General features: G+C 45.2%; 1 protein-coding gene across 10 annotated transcripts in view; it reads right to left on the bottom strand.

Moving 5' to 3' along the window:
* IL13RA2 (interleukin 13 receptor subunit alpha 2) overlaps positions 1-19,853 on the bottom strand; it is a 28,963-nt gene extending 9,110 nt beyond the window's left edge. The window contains exons 1-5 of one of the 10 annotated variants that reach the window (XM_088172886.1): positions 4,921-4,988; positions 4,660-4,785; positions 4,072-4,317; positions 3,037-3,174; positions 96-247 (exon numbers count right to left, since the gene is read on the bottom strand). In XM_088172886.1, the coding sequence (XP_088029012.1) occupies positions 96-247; positions 3,037-3,112 (228 nt within the window). In that variant the 5' untranslated portion in view covers positions 3,113-3,174; positions 4,072-4,317; positions 4,660-4,785; positions 4,921-4,988. The other 9 variants (XM_088172888.1, XM_088172887.1, XM_088172890.1 and 6 more) reach the window with 9 other exon arrangements.
* Between the last annotated feature and the right edge of the window lie 94 nt (positions 19,854-19,947).

The following is a 19,947-nucleotide window of genomic DNA, read 5'->3' as shown; positions in this document are numbered from 1 at the left end:
GTTCCATTCCTTGAAATGCAAACACAAGCCTGTGCAGGAAATAAAGGCAGAACAGTAGCCCTGGTTTGGGAGGATTAATTCATGCTTTGCCCTACCTTCCAGTCCCTATCCCCAGCGTTGCGATATTCAAACTTGTATTTTACTGTGCATTCGTTGAAGGTTTGTACATGGGGTGGAGGCTTCCACTCCACATCCAGAGAACCCAGGAGTCCAGGGTCAGTGATCTGAAGGTCTTGTGGGGGAGCAACTACATTAAAAACAAAGCAGAGGGTAAAACAGAGTGGCAAAGTGAGGAAAACAAACCCAAAGTAGTGATGAAATTTGTTGTTATGATATGTTGATATGATTTGTTGAAATGCAGCTGCTGGATATGGAGGGGAGTGCTGCTGGCTGCAGCCCTGGCTGCTTAAAACCCTCTTTTCAACAAACACACACAAGCTCTACTCCTGCCCACCCCACAAAAATCAGATTTTGCTGGTGCTCAGAGAAAGCACTCAAGGATCATTGAAAAGGCACAAAGAATGCCACTTCTTGACACTCTTTTTCAAGATGTTTTAAGCAAAGCTGCTGTCCTGGGATGACCTTTCATGTCCTATATTTGCTTACCTTCAACCCCTGATATTTACCAACCTTAGGACACTTACCTCTGCAAACGTGTTCAGCACATACACCAGCACAGGGGGACAGATCAAAGCATGCTGTCTGGGGGATTTATATTCCTTTATCATAATAGGCACAAATCACCCATATTGCTTTAAATATTCTTTTCAAGTGTATTAAAGATTGTTGGGGGGGTGGGGGGAAACTCAAACAAACAGGAAAAGAAAAAAGGCAAAAAGCAGAGAATGAGAGTAATTATTATTTTGGACATCTATCAGCTATACAAAAATGTGCCTTTACAGTTGATCTGGCTTTCATAAAAGTATTTTAAGATGCTGATATATGTCAATAAATAAGGAAGTATGGATGAATTCTGTACTAAGACATGTTCTAAAGGTCCAGCTCTATTGGAGTTGTCATTCACATGACAAAAAGTGTTTGGCTCCCCAGTTTTAGTAGCTAAAACAAAGTCAATTTTTGTTAACATCTAAGGTAATTTTTCTCCACTTTCTAAGGGTGATATTATTCTTTTGATTTCTACGTATTCATTGCATGATACACTTTATTTCACAGGAATTTGGAGCCCCTCTGGCAGTGTCAGTCCAGCATTACCATCATTCTCCCTTTGAATCTGGCCTCCAGATCACTGGCTTCTCTAACACCTTTTTCATGTTTTCTTCGAGATTTACACCAATTTTTTCTTCTATTATTTTAATAAATCCATTGTGAAAGCAGACCATAAGGATATTTTTCAGGGGAAGATGGTGACATAAATCCAGCTTTAATGTGCTCCCTGGAAAATTCGCAGGGTACATTGCTGGAGGATTTGTTTCTTCTACAGAAGTTTTCCCAAATTAAACACGCTCCAGGCAGCAGTTTGAAAATCCCACTTTTCCCAGTACATGAAGGTCCATGGGAGATTTGTTACTACATTAGATGGTGAAGTAGGAGATGTATTTAGGATGATACCTGACCAACTGCTTGGGAAGCTCTTCCTGAGTGTATAAATGCTGAGACTCACAGCTGTGCAAACAAGGAAGCAAAACTGCTAGCCTTTGTCATGATAAGCTGTCAAGAGAGGATTAGATTGGTTGGAACTGGAATTTCTGACTAGATAGGAGAATGCTCTGAAATTTATTTACATTGTGAGCTTGAGCAAAACAGCAGTATTTTTTCAAAACAATTGTAATTGTAAACAGCAATTCTTGCAAAATAAATTTTGACTGGATTTCAGAAGGAACAGAAAAGCTTCTCCTTGGGATGTTTCCTGTATTCTGGGATTTGATTGTTTTTTAAATGTCAGCACTGCCTCTTTCAGTTTCTCATTTTCACAATAATACATTACCAGTCTCACTCACATCACTCATACAGAACACAGGACTAGAAATGCTCTATTTCATCATGCAGTCTTGAAGGAAAGCTGGCCCTGGATATTTCTTGGAAAAAAACGGAACTAACTTTTTCTCCCCCTGATGTTTCTGGTGGTGAGTCAGTAATGCTGAGCTGGCTGAGACAGCCACAGCCCTCACAGCCACCTCTCCTGGCTGCTGAGTATGCTGCCACCAACATTCCTGCTTTGGTGACAAACTCCTGCTTGTCCCCAGCTGCCCCCACCAGCTCTGCCCACACTGTGTCCTCTGAGACGCTGCAAACAGCAGCTGGGGGTTGCAATTTTCTACCTGTTGTGCCAGTGGGAAAATGGCAGCCTACCAGGTGTCCCCCCCATATGTCCCCCCTCTATGTCTGCACCTCCCTGTACTGCTCAGAGAGGTGGAGGTGACCCTTACATTTTCTGGAACCCATCTCCAGGGCAGCACGCTCTGCTCAGCGTGGCAGCAGGGGGTTGCTGGCAGCTTTCTAGGTCTGCTGGCTGGCAGGACAGGCAGGCTCTCAGTGGCCTCCTGGGCATGTTCTCACCTCTGCACCATGCACTGCTTCCATCAGGGAAGGCCAGACCTGCTCACCATCTCTCTGGGTGCAAAGTGCCAGATGCCAGATGCCAGAAGAGCCGGCAGGTGCAGTGCAGCAAAGAGGGCTTGAAGCAAAGGGTGCTTGAAGTGCCATTGCCATGGATAATAGCTTGCAGAGCTGTGTTCTCTTAGAAGCATTGCTCTACAAATACAAATAAGCCTTGTGTTTCTCACACCTAGCAGTCTGTCTCTCTGGGACCATGCTCAGGAGCATTTATGAGCAGTGTTTATATTTGATAACTCTCTCTCAGATATATTTGCTGTGCACCAAAGGCAGTCTCTCCTCCTTCCAAATTCACTCAGAGACACAACCACTAAACACATAACATATTTAGACGGTAGATTACAGGTTTATAAACCAGCCGCTCACACAGCAATGCACACACAGAGATGAAAAGCTCTGGCTGAAGGACAGACTCCCCAGAGTTAACCCCAAGCAGTGACACAGCAGCACACTGGCCTTTACCTGTGCTGGGGGAGGAGGCCAGCACCCAGCCCCACACCAGAGCCACGGGGAGCACGGGAAGCCTCCAGGGAGCCATCAGGGGTTCCAGTGGCCAGGGGCTGGTCAGAGGAGCAGTCCTGCAGCACCGCTGAGAGGGGCCTGTGGAGACACAGCACAGTTCAAAGGATTCAACATTACTCTGGGGCCCTGGTGTTCCCTCTGCAGGCTCTGCACTGACAGCAAGCATGGCTTTACTTGTTTACCAAGGCTGATTAATCATTTCCCAGAGGACTTGGCTTTGCAACTTTTAGTAATGGCCAAACGTGGCTTCATTTGACATAGTTTGTGGCCAGCTAAGTAGACTCTCCAGAAGTCTGTCAGTACTTCAATCACCAGCCTTCTGTCTCACGTCTTCTGTGGAAAGTGATTCAACCCACTGCCACAGGAAGTGCCTTGGACCAATGATACTTTCATTAAAAAAAATGAAAAAAGAATGCCTGAGCCTTGTCTTATCCAAAAAATAGACACATCTTATGCAACTATCTCCACCTTTTGCCTTTGCTGTTTCTTGGAAGGTCTTGGTAGGAATGGTAGGAATGCTTGTGAGAATTCTTCTTAGTTGTCATGGCAATATTTGAAGGGGACAAATTTCTATTCTTGTGTAAATCTACTGGAGGGAAGATAGAGACTGAGAGGGAGAGGAGTAGAGTTTCCAGGGAGGGGGCTACTCCTTCCTTCAGATTTCAGGCTAAAGGTGGGTAGAAATTGCTGCCTATGGACACCCCAGCTCAGCATGCTTACCTGTGCCAGAAAGCACATGGATTCTGACAGGGTTTTCATTTTTTTTCATATAGATACAGGTGTGGGTATAAATTAGATAGAGATGGAAGACAAGAGAGAGACATACAGATCTAGGTATATAAATAGGTATAGATATAGACATTAATCTTCCTGGAACCTTGAGGCCATTGCTTGAGCTCCACTTGACTAAGAACTTGGCAACATCAGTGTAAGCATACAATTTATCACTGAGATCTATTCGGAAAACAAACTCACTTTGTATTGCCCACACAAGCCTGGCTTAAGCAGGTGAAATCCCAGGTCAGACTGACACAGGTGCTTCCTCCTCAGCACCCACAGCTACCGTGCAGCAATGTGAAACTGAGGCTCTGCTGAATGACAGAACTTCAGGTAAGAGGGATCTGCAGAAATCTGAGGACTGGAGCCAACAAAAACCCCCCATCACTGAAAGAAGTGGCTCAGGGAAGCCAGAGGAGGAGGCAGGTGGTGCTGGCCAGGTATCTGTATATGTTGAAAATAAACCAGAAATTCAAGCTGGCAACACACAGCAGCAACTAAAAATATATAACAACTTTAACAACAAATTTTCAATTAAAATTAATATCAAATCCCCCAGTCCATCACATATTTGTAACTATTACATCACATAAATCTATCACATAGATGATGTTATCATAACATCATAAGTTATCATAAGTATAGTTATTATATAAATATTATTATTACAGAAATACCAGTAATTTTTCTGTTTCACTGTGAAGCGAGAACATGTAGGCAGAAGAAATCATGGGAATTACTTCTTTAACCTATTAAACACAGGATAAAACTAGTGTCAGTACAAACCTGGCTGTAGGCAGTGAGTCTGTGTTTCAGAAAGGTCCGAGGATGCAGTGACAAGGAAAGCTGCCTTACAGAGCTGGGAGAAGCAGCAGCTCTAACGTGGAGCTGGTGAGCAGCAGCATCCAAGGTCTGTGTGTGCATGTTAGCACAGAAAGCTTATTTTCATTTCCAGCATATTTGAATATATTCATAGGATCTCACAAGGGAAGTAAAAATAAACAAATGCTTTCACAGAGAGGTTTAAAACCATCAAAGTGCTCTTACCTGGACCTCTAGCTGCATGGGAGCCCATCTGTCTCTGGAGTGTGAGGCTCCTCAGCAGCTTCATGGCTCAAAGCTTTGTATTTCTCAGAAATCTTGTTTTAAAGAGTCCTCTCTGTTCTCCCCAGGGACCAGATGTTGTCTTGTAATGTAATGGCATTGGCCACACGGTCAGAGGCTTTACTAAGCACCAGAGGGAGCGTTGGAGGGATTTATGAGGTGCTGGTGTTAAGTGTTGCTGTTATGTGCTCAAGCGGGTCAAAGGTAAGTTTGAAATATTGAAGTGATTCATTAAGATGAAAACCAAATGGCAGAATCAGTGCAGGCTGTCTGCCGGAGGTGGTGACATACAGCTGTCCCAGCAGCTGGCAGCCACAGCCCCACAGCTCGCTGCAGCCCCACTAATTGCTTCAGCCCGTGTGGCTCCACCAGGGGCTCCCCAGGACCATCCCCAGTGTGACCCACCACAGAGCCTTCCCATAAACTCCTGGCTCTGAGACAAATCCAGCCTCTCCTGGCTCCTGGGGCTCTGCAGGGAATACAGTGAGTTATCCCTCTCCTCACTCCTCTCCTGGAGCCAGGCATTCAGCCATGAGATTTGTACAGCCTTGCCTGTCACCATTTACTTCATTCCTCCTTTCCTGCAAGCCCTCCCTTGCCTCAGCCTGGAGAACTCTGCAAGGAGCAGGTGCTTCAACCACACCTGGTTTACCCCAGGTGAGAAACTATTGCCAAATGCACCTTGCTGAAAAAGCATCTGATGGTTCTTGCTGATCTACTAAGGATCGTTCAAGGTCGTGGCCAGTCATAGATGAGTCAGTCATGGCCATGTTGCCTCATGTGAGCTGAAGGAATTTGACTGCAGTAAGTGCCCTCCAGGAGGGACAATGGAAATGTTTCGGGAACAGCAGAGCTGTGGTGCACATGCCCTGACAAGCAATGGGCTGTGGCTTCAGACTGGCTTTTCCCATGGCCAAATTTAGGCATATGGAGAAAGAGTTCAGGCATACAAACGGCATGGGAATGGCATCGGGAACTGAAGGAGTGCTTCTTGTTAGGAAGAAAAGTGTCCTTCAAGAACCTGTACAAGACTTACAGTATCACTGTTTGATTTGCTGCCCGAATGAGTGTGTTATCACTTCCCAGCTGTCAGCAATGGGAATGTTTTGGAGCAGCAAATGTTCACTTCCCTTCACTGAAATTGCACATTGCTGACTTTTCCTTCTTACTTCCTGCAAAGGATGGGGAAAAAAGTCCCTTACTGCTGGTAAATGTATGGCTCTGCTTTCAGAGTTGTGCAAGATTAGAATTTAGCATTCATGTATTCCCATTGTGTAAGCTATTTAGGCAGAAAAGGTCACTGGACACACACTGTTTGAAACAAATAAGAAACATTTGCCAGTAGAGTGAATGCCAGTTCCTGAATGCTAGAATTGGGTCAATTCCTGAGAAAATTAGGTTGGAAAAAATGCATAGTTGGGATTTGCAACAATAGGGCTCCACAACACATGCAGCAGCATTGGAGCACCCAGGGAGGAGCAGAGAGTGCAGGTCTGTGCTGAGAAGTACCTGCTGGTCCAGCTGCTCTGGTCACATCCTGTCCGAAACAACTCCCTTTGTGAACTACAGGTGCTTTTCCCTTCCTCTCCTGTGCCATTGTGCTGACACCTGCTCTTCCTGCTCTGTTCCTGCCCCTGCCAGTGTTGGTGCAACCCCCAGGCTGCTCCTGGAAGAGCTCAGCTGAGGGCACACTGAAGAGGATCCATGCCCCATTCCAGCAAATCCGAGGAGAGGCACTGCCCGTGGGTGGGAGAGACATCAGTGGCCTAGGGCACAGCTCTGCACAGGCCACCTGCTCAGACCTTGGCTGGTACCAACCTCACCTACTGTAGCTGTGAGCAGCGTCCCAGCAAGCTGTGGGACAGCCATGGACAATTCCTGCTAGTGCTGGACCAGAGCCTCAGGGCCCCGAGGTCAGGGCAGGAACAGGCAGGCGGTTTGATCTTATTAACTGTTCTGTAAATAGGATTACATTTAAAAAAAGAAAAATCCATCATAAGGTGATGATGACAAGCTCATGGAAGAAGACATAAATAAAACCAGACCAGCTCTGGCTCACCAGCAAGCCCTGCCAAAGCTCTGTGCAATGAGCCAAGCCTGGCGCTTCACTGCTGGCTGGCTCAGCCCCTCCTTGCATCCCCATGCCCAGCTTTCCTTGGAGGCCCCTGGTATCAGCAGCAAAACTCCCCTGACCCCAGCAATGAGCAAAGCCACAGGGACTGCTTCCCCTTTCATTGTCTGCCTTCCCTGTTGCAACAGTATTTGGAAGCTGACTCGTCTGGTTTGCTCATTAATGAGATTTTTTAGGATTTGTCAGCTGGGTGACTGACTCCTGGAGTCACTGTGTGCTCAGGAACACCTCACAGGAGCTTCCTCCTCCTCCTGGAGCCTGGTCAGCTCCCAGAGCCTCACAGCTGCTAAGTGGGAGCAAGATTAATAAAAGCACTAGAGCCAAAGGAATGCAAGCTTGTAAAGGTGCCACCAGCTGAATACGAGATTTCGCAGAGCAGAGAATCCCCTGAGCTGGGTTCTTGGACTATGGCAGATATGCAGCTGCCATAGGAATAGCTGCATGCAGGAATTAAAAAGCCCTTTTGTAAAAATCTGCTTTTGTTTGAGGAAATAAAGGAACAGCAGCATCATTGCTGAAATACTTCATTGCAACTGGCAAAGATGTTGGCACAGATCGTTAATGGAGCTAAATATAAAAAATGGGAAAAATCCTTTTGGTTGAAATATATTTGATATATTAATCCCATTTGTGCTAAATTGGTTTTGTCAAGCAATCCATTGTAAACCTAGCTTAAAATATTGGGAAGCGATAGCTCGACATAAAAGCTTTCAACTCTGCAACCTCCATGTTTAGAAGCAGCATCCTAATCACCAAAATAAAAATGGAAAGGCTCCAGCTATGAACAGACCATTTGGTATAAAGTAGCATTTTTCATTTGGTCCAGAAGGATAGTTTTGAAATTGCCAGTGGCATGGAAAATGAATGATTTATAAAAGCCTCTTAACTGCCTCGTGTTTCAGGGAAATTAGTCTATTTTACTTGCATTAAACAAGCTCTTTCCAAGGCACCAGGATGAAGGGCTCAGTAATTCCAAGCAGACCTGTGGCCTCCAGCACAGTGTTATGGATTCCTCTGGAGAGGGGATGTCACCACAAGGATAAACGCTAGGAAAAGGAGCATGGGGCATTGGCGACAGACTGAGTGTTGCAAGAAAAAACATTCCTTCTTTGCATTCATAAATTAAACACTTATGGCTGTTATGGGATTTCAGGAAATGATGGAAAGAATCCAGACTCTCTAGAAATGCCCAGTGTCAATATTTACTTTTCTGATGAGTGGAGACCTCAGTTTTCCGTATTTCTTTGCTGATAGCTACTATCCTGGCTTAGATGGCATCTAATGAAGGGAAGCAGCTATTTGAATGTGCCTGTATCATGTGAGCCATCAAGGCAGCTGTCATGGAGCTGGCTCCACTGAAATCGTGTTTTCTGTAATCAGTGTTGCTCCCAGAAAGACCCATCCAGCCCAAAATCAAATGTCACACACTCCCTTTCAGATGACTCTGTGGCAGCCTCTCTGCTGCCTGAGGCACCCCTTACCCAAATCCACCATCAATGTCCTGCAGTTCCTGATGAAATGGTTTCTGTGTTCTGTTCTGCTACCTTGGGAGCACACCCTGACCGAAGTATCCACAACCTCCTGGCTCCTGTCTTCACACTGAGTCATCTTTTGCTCCTGGAGCAATTTCTTTCACAGCCTGCACATACCCTTTGCCTGCCCAACGACTTGCTCTGACTCTCCCTCTGATGCAGCTGGGCTTAGGTTTAGCAGAGACCATGAGAATAATCTAGTTCTTGTCATGCCACTGTGTCAGGCTCAATAAAGAACTCGGTGACTCTACCCTGGAACAGCAGTGCACGTAAAACTTTTGTAGAAAAGAATTACAAAGCAGGCCGAAGAATTAGACAGCACTGACCAAAGTGAGTATCAGTGCCTGGGAATCAGCCTGTAGGAAAAAAGGGCTCCAGGGGCTGCGGGTGTGCAGGGCAGGCTGGGGAGATGCTGGAAGGGGAATAGGAGCACAGCCTGGAATGCCAGGACCCAAGTTCTGCCACTAAGTGCACCAGGGCATTATAGAAAGAACTGAAGACATAAAGCTGGCAGAGCAACAATTGCAACAGGCCATGAATACATCCAGAGGGAGATGTAAAAGAAGGTAAAAAATATTTCCAGAATAGAAAGGCTCTGCCACAGCTCCCAGAGGGAGTGGGGGAGACAAAGAGCCATTGTACCTTTTGGTGCAGACAGAACTCTGCCACGTGGCTGCTCTTGGCAGACCTGGCCAGTCCCAGCACTGGGTCAATGGGGTCCTGCCAGGCGTCCTGCCTGGCTACAGTGGGCTCTGCCAGGGGATATGGGGCTTACAGGGAAGATCTGTGTATCCCTGTTCCCAGAATGGTGCCATTTCCCCTGTAGCTCCTGTTCCCCCCTGCCTGCGGACTCGGATCTGTGCTGCCCAGATAGGGGGAGCTTCTGACCACATGCAGGGAAGCCCAAGGCTGCTCCAGGACCACTTCCTGCTCTTCAGGCAAGAGCAAGCACAAATAACACTTTGTATCCAATAGACCAAGCCCTGCCGGTGCAGAGAAAATGAAGACATCCGAAGATAAATTGTTCTCACCCACCCCTTCTCCCCTGGCTATCCTGCAGGTTGAGCAGGAGCCAACCACGCTCCTGGGCACCAGGCTCCGACCATGTAGGCGTTCATTAAGAATTAGAAAAAACTCACTCACTCACTCACTCACTCACTCACTCACTCACTCACTCACTCACTCACTCACTCACTCACTCTCCATTTTCTTCCTCCCACCAAATCCACCAGCCTGCTGAAGGGGCAGGTGAATACAACTGGTCCCCCACCTGGCCCAGAGGCTGCCTTAGGAAAGACTAAAATCTTCTCACCACATGGCTTTGAGCCCAGCTTCAAGACTGAGTTTACCCAGAAAGGCAAAATTCTTAAATCTTAGTGCAATGCTGAACCCAGTCTGAGCTGCACTTTCTGGAGCATGCAGAGCAAGCTCCCAGGCTGGCTGCCATCCTGCTGCTGAAAGCCTGAGTGCAGTACCGTGCCAAGAGCCTGGTGCCTTTCCATGAGAGCAGTTTTGTCACCAGAGTGACATCAGTGATGGTAGCCAGGCATTCAATCTCTTCTTCAGTGCTAAACCCTGGGAGGGGCTGGCACCACACTGAGACTCTCCTGCCACGACCATGCTCAGCCTTTTTGCTATGATGAATGCCCAGGTCTCAGCCCAGCCTCCTCCCAGCACATCCTGCTGGCAGGCAATCACCATCTCCACTGGCCACCTGCCCTCCCCTGTGCCAATTTTATCCCAGCAATGTTTTCCCCCAAAAGTAAGTACTTTTGTGGTAAAAGTAATTATCCCCAGTGGTAAGCACTTCCAATCTCGTTTTCAGGTTGCTCCAGAATTAGACAGACATACAAAAAAACAGGTTGAGTCATTATTAAGGCAGAAATATTTCCCATGAAGCGCTGTCCCAGTAACTATGAGAACAAGGCTGGCAGCAGGGTAGCACTGGCTGGCCCCCAGAGTGTGGATGGGGAAGGCAATGTGATGGGCAAAGCAGGGATCCTGGCAGGCAGGGATCAGCTGCTTCCTCTGATGGCTCTGGCACAGGCAGCAAAGGGAGCCAATGCTCCCTTCAGGCCATCTTAAAGTGAGAACAATCTCCTGTTTTCTTCTCTGTCTTGTCTTCTAAAACTGATTTGTTCTCCATAAGCCTCCAAGCCCTTGGGATAAGCAAAATAAATTTCCCTTTCCTTCTCCTTTAAACTCCATCCAAAACCCTGCACCAGAGAGTTTATGGAGATGTTGGCAGAGGTGTTCTGGTGCAATCACTGTGCAGTGGGACTAATAAGTGAAAAAAACAGATAATCTGTACAGTTGAACATCCTGGCCTGGGCTGCCAGGGGAGCTGGCAATTCACATTCTCTTCATTTTTGTTTCCTGCCTTTGTCTCCAGTGGGGATGGAGCACTGCTGGTGCCATGGGCAGGGTAGGATCTGCCAGGGACAGAGCAGCCAGCACCCCCACAGGCACTGCTGGGGCCACCTGCAGGAAAAGGACATCCATAGGGATGCCAGGACAGCCAGGCACCCCCGGGAGTCCGGCTGGGAGAAGTACTCAGCCAGGGAGCCCTGGGGGCAACTTGCAGACAGTATCTAATCCTGCCTTTGCTGCCAAGAGCAGGATCTGGCAACCTCCAGAGGGATGGGCATAGGGTCAGGCCTGAGCAAGGCAGCTGGCAGAAGAGAAAGGAGAAAGGACAAGGTCCAGGTCATCCTCACAGACTGGTCCTCGAACCCTAGGCTGCAACCCTGGGCATATAAAGCAGCATTTTCCCTGGGGACACGCAGTTTTCCTGGATTCTGAAGGGCAGCAGTGCTGAGCTTCTCTCCTGTGCCTTCCCAGTCCCATGTGGTCATCAGGGATCACCAGTGCAAACAGCAGCCCAAGCCTTTATTGCTCACATCAACAGCTTACTGGTGTTGAAAGCTGCTTTGTGAAATGTTAGAAGTACAGTTTGGCCTGACAGTGGACAAAATGAGAAGACATTCTAAGAAAAGAAAAGAAAAGAAAAGAAAAGAAAAGAGAAAAGAGAAAAGAAAAGAAAAGAAAAGAAAAGAAAAGAAAAGAAAAGAAAAGAAAAGAAAAGAAAAGAAAAGAAAAGAAAAGAAAAGAAAAGAAAAGAAAATAATCCAAAATGCTGAATGGATTTGTTCTTTTCAGAGGTTGATCTCTGACACTTCCCCCAGGAGAGAAATGTTACCCCAGAATAACTGCTTGGCCAGGACAGACAGCCCTTGCACGGTATCTGCTGACAGCTCTTATAAGCAAGCCAATAGTGGATTAGGACAAGCCTAAAGCCAGTTAATGATATGAAAATCTGTTTAAATCCTCCCATAAAAGAAAAAATATAGGAAGATACTTAAGGAATGATCACCAGAAGGATTTCAGAACAGCCAGAATATGGCTTGAAAGGGATGAGACACATATTGGTGCAACAATGGTGTAAACACACACATACATACACAGCTGTCTGAAAATCTACAATTCAAACATCACCCTGCACTCTAAGCAGATGTAAAATTATTTTGAGAACACAAACATCGGTACCACTTAAAAATAAAGAGGTGCTGGAAAACTCTTCCAAATTTATATAGGAAATTAGGGTATGCATAAATCCATATTCTGCATTACAACTAAACAGCTATGGAAAGTTTCAAACACACACAAAATAAAATCATAATACAAAGTAATTATAGCTTACCATCACACTTTGGGAGTTTCCTTTAAGCCAGGTAACTCGTTAGACGAAATTCTTAATGCTCTTAAAAAAAAAGAAAGCTGGAATAGTGAAAAAAAAAAAAAAAAAATCCTGCATATGTTCCTGTTTCTAGAGAGAGAGCTTTGATCAGCGGCATCTGACCAGGCAGCCTGAAAGTGTTCTGTGTGTAAGATGCACATGAAGAAATAGGCAAGCACCGAGTGCTCACAGACGTCAGGCTCAGCATCCCCTCCCAGGCAGCAAGGCTCACTGCACGTGTGGGTTGTACCAAACAGCCCCACACGTGATGTGTGAGGGACTTTCCTGTCACTGTGTTAGGAAAATTAAGCCACAAACACCAGAGGTTTATGTCCAAAAAGGAGACATAGGAGTCCTTTTACTTTATTCGAGTAAAGGGAGAGGCCATGGGGCATTCCCCTGGGGTCTCTCAAATGTTTGGAGGACGCAGCCTCCTTTTATCCCAATTTCCTGGCCACATTTCCCTCTCTCTTTCCCCATTGGCTGAGGTACCTGAGAGGTACAGACTTCCCGGAACGCCTGATACCTAAAATTCTCCTTTAATGTATAACCCTCCCTTTTAATTTTTAATTCTTATGGAATTCATGGTTTTCCCCCATTGCTTCTTTCATCTTTCAATATCCAGTTTCATTTATCAGCAAACCTGCAGTTTGTTTGTAAAGGCAAATACCTTTTCCCATTCATCAATCAGTGGAATCCTTCCTATTGTTTCTTTTATCTCTCAGTGCTAGTTTTATCCACCAGCAGACCCACAGCTTGCTTGTAAAGACAAATCCGTCAGTCCTCTCAACAGGATGCAGTATGATTGGGAAAACCTTGATGATGTGACCCGAAGAGCCCTGCCTGGCTGTGGGACACCGAAGGGCCGTGCAGGGACAGTGCCACAGGCAGACCCCAGCAGGGAGGGGCTCCTGCAGTTTGGGCTCTGGCTGGGGGGTCTGTGTCCAGCAGATGGAAAACCCTGGCAATCCTGGCCGGTCTCAGAGGTCGCAGGTGTCCCAGCTCCCATCACCTGTGACATGGTAACTGCTGCAGCTCTGCACATCCTGGACTAACATCAGCATCTCAGCTGGGCACAGGTGTCCCCAGGCAGATGATCGCTGGATTTCTTCATTAATGGGGAAAAACTCCCAAAAAACAAATGCAAGTTTAAGAAGGTGAAACACTTTTTATCCAATCAGAAATTTTGTTCTTGACTTCCACTGGGTCTTTTCAAATTGGGTGGGGCTTCTTCATCAAAGAAAAATCTCGCTCCATTGTTATTTCCTGTGAGATATGCTTTGACTGCAGCTTTCAGACAGCAGCTCAGCAGATGGAAAAAACTGCCTCAAGCAGTTTCAAGCAGACGTGGCACTGGTGGGATCCAGCTGATTTATTGAGAGCTCAGACTTCACATCCTGAGGAAGACACTGGCTCTCCAGCTATAAATCATTGTGCTGAAGAACGTGCTCACATAACTGCTCTCCAAGGCACAGCTGGTTGGTCTTCCCAGCACCGACTGGCCAGTGAAATCAGGAAGAGGTTTGATCTCACCAGGTTTGTGGATGCTCTTACATAGGTTTGTTCTGCAGCAGGAAATATGATTAGCAAATATGATTAGGGAAAAAGGGTACACCAGCCTCTTCTGGTAGCACTGAAATCCCTGTACAGCCCAGGAGCATGCACACATCAGGGAACAGTGAAAAGGGAAGCAGAGGAGAAGTAATCCAGGGGGGATGGATGAGCAGCTGTGCAGCTCTGCCCTCTGGAAGGCATTGCTGGCAGGATGCCTTGGTCCAGCAGCTGCTGCAGGGCTGTGGTGTGCAGGAAGAGCGAGTGGGACACCCAGACCCTCTTAAGGGGTGGTCTGGCTAATCCCACTCAGCTGTGCTTGGAAGGGCGAGCTGCACTTAGCTAGTGGGAGAGACTAGCTCTGGCCAGAGCTGTCCCTGGGATGCTGGGGCCAGATGTTTTTGGCAGATAATTTACCAACACTTTATAGTACTGATAAAGACTTGGGTCAATGTGACCAGACCTGAAGTGAACAGTGTTTAAAACTCTACAAAAGCACAGCAAATTTCCAAAGCCAGAGCCTTGAGAGGGCCATTCTCAGTTAAGTGTCCTGAGGATATCCTGAGGATACTTTTCAATAAAGGCTGTGTTGGGTTTTCCTTTTGGAGAAGTTTACCAAGCAGCATTTGCATTAACCACGGCACTTTATCTTGGGTTAAAGGAATTTAAGGATTTTACATCTCTGCTGTGAATCAACACTCACAAAACAAGCCCAAGCTGGGATGGTTTAATTGCAGATCAGCTGCTGGGAAGAAAGAATGAGTGCTCCAGTTTCACCTTAAAGGCAGGGCTCAAACAGTTTAAAGACTGTTTTTGCAAACAAAAATATTGGCGAAGACCTAATATCTGACATGTCATGCTTGAGAAATACAGAGGTCCCACAGGTACAGGCTCTTGTGGGTGTGCAGGATTAAGCCCAAAGTTCATCCTGTTATTTCCTAGTTGATCCCTATTCTGTTTTCACTGGTGTTATGCTCTGTTCTTAGGGCTTGCCCTGTGTTAGGGATGACTTTGTGGATTTGAGTAATACTACTCAAAATATTTACAACAGAAAAAACAAATATTTCAACAGGTTTTAAGAAATATACCAATAAATCCTTCATCAATGTATTAATCAACTGCCACTTACAAGATGGATTTTAGCTGATGGGGAAGATTTGTCTTAATAGAGAAAACAGAAATACTTATTTTAATGAAAGGACCTCAGTAGTTTGCCTTCTCTGTGAAAGACATTCCTTAACCCTGTGGGCGCAGCAATCTAAAATGGAGTTGTGCTCTCCTGAATTCCCCACAAGGTGACTGAGCAGTGACTTTTTAAATCCAACTACTAGCCCTGAAACTTGAAGAATTTCCTTCTGAAGCATCTTTCAGTCCTACACCTCCTGTCTCTGCAGAAAGCCCCTGGGAAGATGCCATGGGAACAGACGCACCCTGTGATGCTTTCCTTGTGGAGCCCTACAGCACACTAAGTCCCTGAAGGCCTGAACTCCTTTGCTTCATGCATTGCCTCAGCCCAAAACAAATGATAATGGCTCATTACAGACCAGAATGTATTAAAATAAACCCATATAATGTCAGGAAAAGGATAAGCAGGGAAAGTCTCCACAGACATTCAGCCATTGAAGCGGTCATGGCTTTGATGCTCCAGGGCTTCACCTTTAATTCCACAGGCTGCGACTGCAGGCTGCAAAAGAGAGCTGGACCGCTGCTCTGCTGGGGCAGGAGCTGCCAGTTCAGCCTGGTGCCCACCCTGCCCTGGGCACAGAGGTGAGCACTGGGGATCCTGTGCTGCCTGTGAGTGCTGAGGAAAGGAGAGGAGAGGGCACTGTTTGTCCAGAACAAAAGGGACATTGCTCCAGCTGAAACTAATGAGCCACAGCCTTGGCTTATCTTCCAGTCCACAGCATCTGTCCCTCATTGGTTTCCTATTTCACAGTCTGGGAGTATCAAGCATGAAACAAATATTCCTATACTTGTAGGTTTTATTTCTGTGAATGTCTGACACAGAAAACATGCATCAGAGGTGAGAAATATATTCCCTGTGAGAAGGACTGGTCACAACAGTAAACAGCCACAAGTTAACCACTGTCTTCTTCCTGCTGGGTGGGAGGCAAATAAATAAACTCAGACTTAACCACTTTTGACAGCCTGATTTCAAATGCCTTATTTTGACTTGCAGTTTGTCTTCTACACTGTCTAAAAAATTCCTGGTCTGCAGCAGCACTTCTTGTTGGTGTTTTTCATGGCACCAGAGTGCATGAACTGCCCACTCAAAACTGTGAGCCCAACTAAAGAGTGTAGTGTGGGGCAGGGTAAAAATGCCTTTCGATTCCTCCTTTGGTCCATCAGAATCGCAGCATGTCTGACAAATTAACTAGCAATTGAGATACATTTCATGTGAATCCAGGCGTTCATTTTGAAAATATCAGAGCATATGATGCTCTTCCTTGTGATGAAACATCCCACCCTCTCTTCTGCCAGCTGACAGGAGTACCTCTGTGTTCCCCAGCTGTTTTCTAAAAAAATTGTGGGATTTGTCACAAACCAGCATCTACAGCTGTCTAAAGCCTGCTGGCCAACAAGGACTGCCTGAGGCACCATCCTGGGGAGCCCAAAGCCAGAAGGCAGGACAGGACACTGCAGATCAGAGCTGAGGCTGGAAGGGACTGCAGGAGATCATCTAGTCCACGCTCCTGGCAGAGATGGGTCAAGCACACCACCAGGTGGGCAGCTGGTTTAAAATCTAAGCAGAACATATTTTGGCCCTGTTTAAAACCCATATGTTTTAGTAGGGGAGGCAGGTGTGGAGCTCACCTGATTTGGTGAGGGGGTGGAGGGATGCCAAGGCCCAGTGACACTGCTGGAAGCTAACAGAGCTGAAACTCCTTTAGGCACCCCGACCATCACCCAGGTGCGTACTTTTAACTGCCACATCCTTTGCTTGGATTTTTCATGTTTACAAGCTTGAAAGGGTAACAGCTTCAGTGGCATCAAGCGTTTATTTGAAAAAACAAGCTGCAAAAGGGGCAAACAGCAGAATGCTCTGTAGATCTGGAGATCAGAGTGCAGGAGCAGTTCTCTGACCAAAATAAAGGGGCTTCACTGTCTGCAGGCAGAGCTTAACCTGCACTCACAAGGGAACACAGGATTAACTCAAGTTGCAATGTTGTCAAGCAGATGCAATCTGTCAGAAAGTGAAAAATACCTCAAGTTTTTACCATTGTTGAGTAAACTGTCAATTTAGACATGAATTTGTTATGGTTTTTAAAAAGACTAAATTTTAAACCAATTTAGTTTTAAAAATTTGTATTTATAGAAACTAAATTTACTCTTCTGTGCATAAGCATTTCTTGGTCTATATGAAAGTCCAAGTGAGAAAAGCCAGATGGTGGTAAAGTTTATTTCCCCATCTGTACCTTCAGGAACAGAAGTGATAAGATCTGTTTTATAGATGTGTTCTAAGTACATTATAGCAATTCTGAGTTTGCTTCTAGTCAAAACAGAACTCCTTGCAATTTGTTGATATCTGAAAGGCCAAGTAATTGAGCCCAAAAAAAAAAAAAAAAAAAAAGAATGCACCCAGTTTGTGGGCACGTAAATCCTGAAAGAATCAAGCATTTTTCTTAAATAAAATGTTTGTAATTTCAATTTATGCATCAAACACAACTCCTGCATTTGCAATGAAAGCACTTTGAATGAAATGTTAATCCAAGTTATCAAAAAGAGCACATATCAGAAGCAGTCTGTGTGCTAAAGCTGTTTCTAAGCCAGTAACAAAAGTAAAAATTGTGAATGGGAGTTTCAAAGTTCCCAAATAACACAACTAAGGCTCAGTGATGCCATATACAGGCAATACACAAAACCTGATTGTCAGAGCAGCACATTACTGCTCACAGAAGTGCATTAACACTGAGTGATAAATCATGGTTCATTGATTTGGGGGGGGGTACTATCTGCTACTTCTCTTTTGTAATCCTGTTTGCACATAGAGGAGGAAGAAAACTTTGGGAACTCCCCTATCATTTCACCAGAAAAAAAAAAAAAACCAAAACCAAACAACTATTATTCCTGGGAAATAGAAGTTTATGTTGCTTGAGCCAAAAATTACAAAATGATCACTGTCCTTACTGGAGAAAGAACAGAATGCACTTACTATTTCAGTACACAGGGAAAAGTGCAAGCTAGACACATCACCCACTGATTCGTGGAAGAGAAGAGCTTTCACATAAACATTATTTGGAACTGAATTCAGTACTACTTATCTATTTCTAAATTATACCCCTGAGAGCTTCAGAGATAATCCCGCTTTCTTTTGCTTCTGTTACTTAGAGCCTGGAGAATACAGGGAGTGTGGGATGGTTTGTCTTATTAAGTATTCTTCAGAAGTTCATGCATTTGGAAGCTTCTGCTAGGAAATTCAGTGTTGGTTGTTGCTTTGCCACCTTCCTCTCTTTCTGAGAGCTGGAGGTTTTGGAGATCAAAAGGAAGTGGATGAAATGAACACCACAGCATCAGCTCATGAATTTATGCCTATCTGGAATGTCATATTCTTATTAACACAAATTAACATTTTCACTGAAGATATCAGTATTTTTCACTCAAGCTACAAAAGGATTTCAGCCTCCACTAACTGTGGAGAAGAAAAATATCTGGAAATGCATTAGGAGAGAAAGCAACAAACATCTTTGGACTGCTGAAGATGAAGAGTAGGAAGTTTAGCTCTGACAGTTTCATGGAAGATAAAAATAGCAGTATGTCATCATCTTGGTTTCAACAGGGAGAGAGTTAATTTTCATCTTAGAACTGTATAACCATTGAGGTTGGAAAAGACTCCTGAGACTGAGTTCAACCATTAAGCCCCTTTTCCAGTGCCACATCCACACAGCTTTTGCCCACTTCCAGGTATGGTGATTCCACCACTACCCTGGGCAGCCTATTCCAATGCTTGACCACCCTTTCAAAGAAGAAATTTTTCCTAATATTCAGTCTAAACCTCCCCGGCACAATTTGAGGCTGTTTCGTCTTGTCCTGTCACTTGTTACCTGGGAGAAGAGACTGACTCCTACCTGGCTCCACCCTCTTGTCAGGCAGCTGTAGAGAGTGATAATGTCCCCCTTGAGCTTCCTCTTCTCCAGGCTGAGCCCCTCCAGCTCCTTCAGCTGCTCCTCCTCAGACCTGAACTGCATGGAGTTCACCTTGGAACAGAGGCTTCTTTTCATAAGAGGAAACTTTTCTTCAGAGCTGAAAACTGAACAAGACTCAGAATATTTCACCTATAAACCCCTCATTGGTAACTGCAAAAAAAAAACGTTCCAGCTGCTGAGATGTTATTGTCAAGGAATGGTGTTCACTTTCTTTAGAATGTTCCTCAATTTCTGCTTTACAGTCCCCAAATGTGCCTCGTCAGAAAACAAAGAGCAGCTGGGTGTGTGCAGGTGCACAACGAGGTCTCACAGGGAAAAACATCTCTCAAAAGAGAGTATTTATTTTCAAATATTCAGGTCTAAAACTAAAATTGTCTACATCTTTAAATAATCTAAAAGAAATTAAGGTAAAATAAATTCGGTCATATAAAACACTCTGTTAACCTACATTTGAATAACCCAACTTCACTACAGCTCCAAAACCTGGCAGCTGTGTTTCCCTAATGCTGGATCAAACAACTGATGACTGCAAACCACACAGATTATCTGTGCTATTGCCAAAGCCAGCCCAGGGAACAGAAGGGAAGCAGATCACCTCTGTCGGGAGGAATTTCTGTGCTGGTTTAAGGTTATCATTAGCAAGACTCAAAAATCTACATTATTCTAAATATATATGCAAATAGACATTGGGTGATTTTCACAGTAAAGTATGTAAATGTACAGAGATTGCTACAAGTGAGGACATCTTGATCCTCATATATTCTCACCACTGTTGGTCAAAACTGAAATCCCAACATACTTCATATGTAGATGCATCCTACTTCCCTGAACCAGGAGTTAGCTTTTCTCTTTTTTGCCAGAGGATGTATTTCCTGA

Source organism: Sturnus vulgaris, chromosome 14 (assembly GCF_052056855.1).
Source record: "Sturnus vulgaris isolate bStuVul1 chromosome 14, bStuVul1.hap1, whole genome shotgun sequence".
In the NCBI taxonomy this organism is placed as follows: Eukaryota; Metazoa; Chordata; class Aves; order Passeriformes; family Sturnidae; genus Sturnus; species Sturnus vulgaris.
Note: the sequence above shows the minus strand (reverse complement) of the source record. Positions and strands in the feature narration are given on the sequence as shown.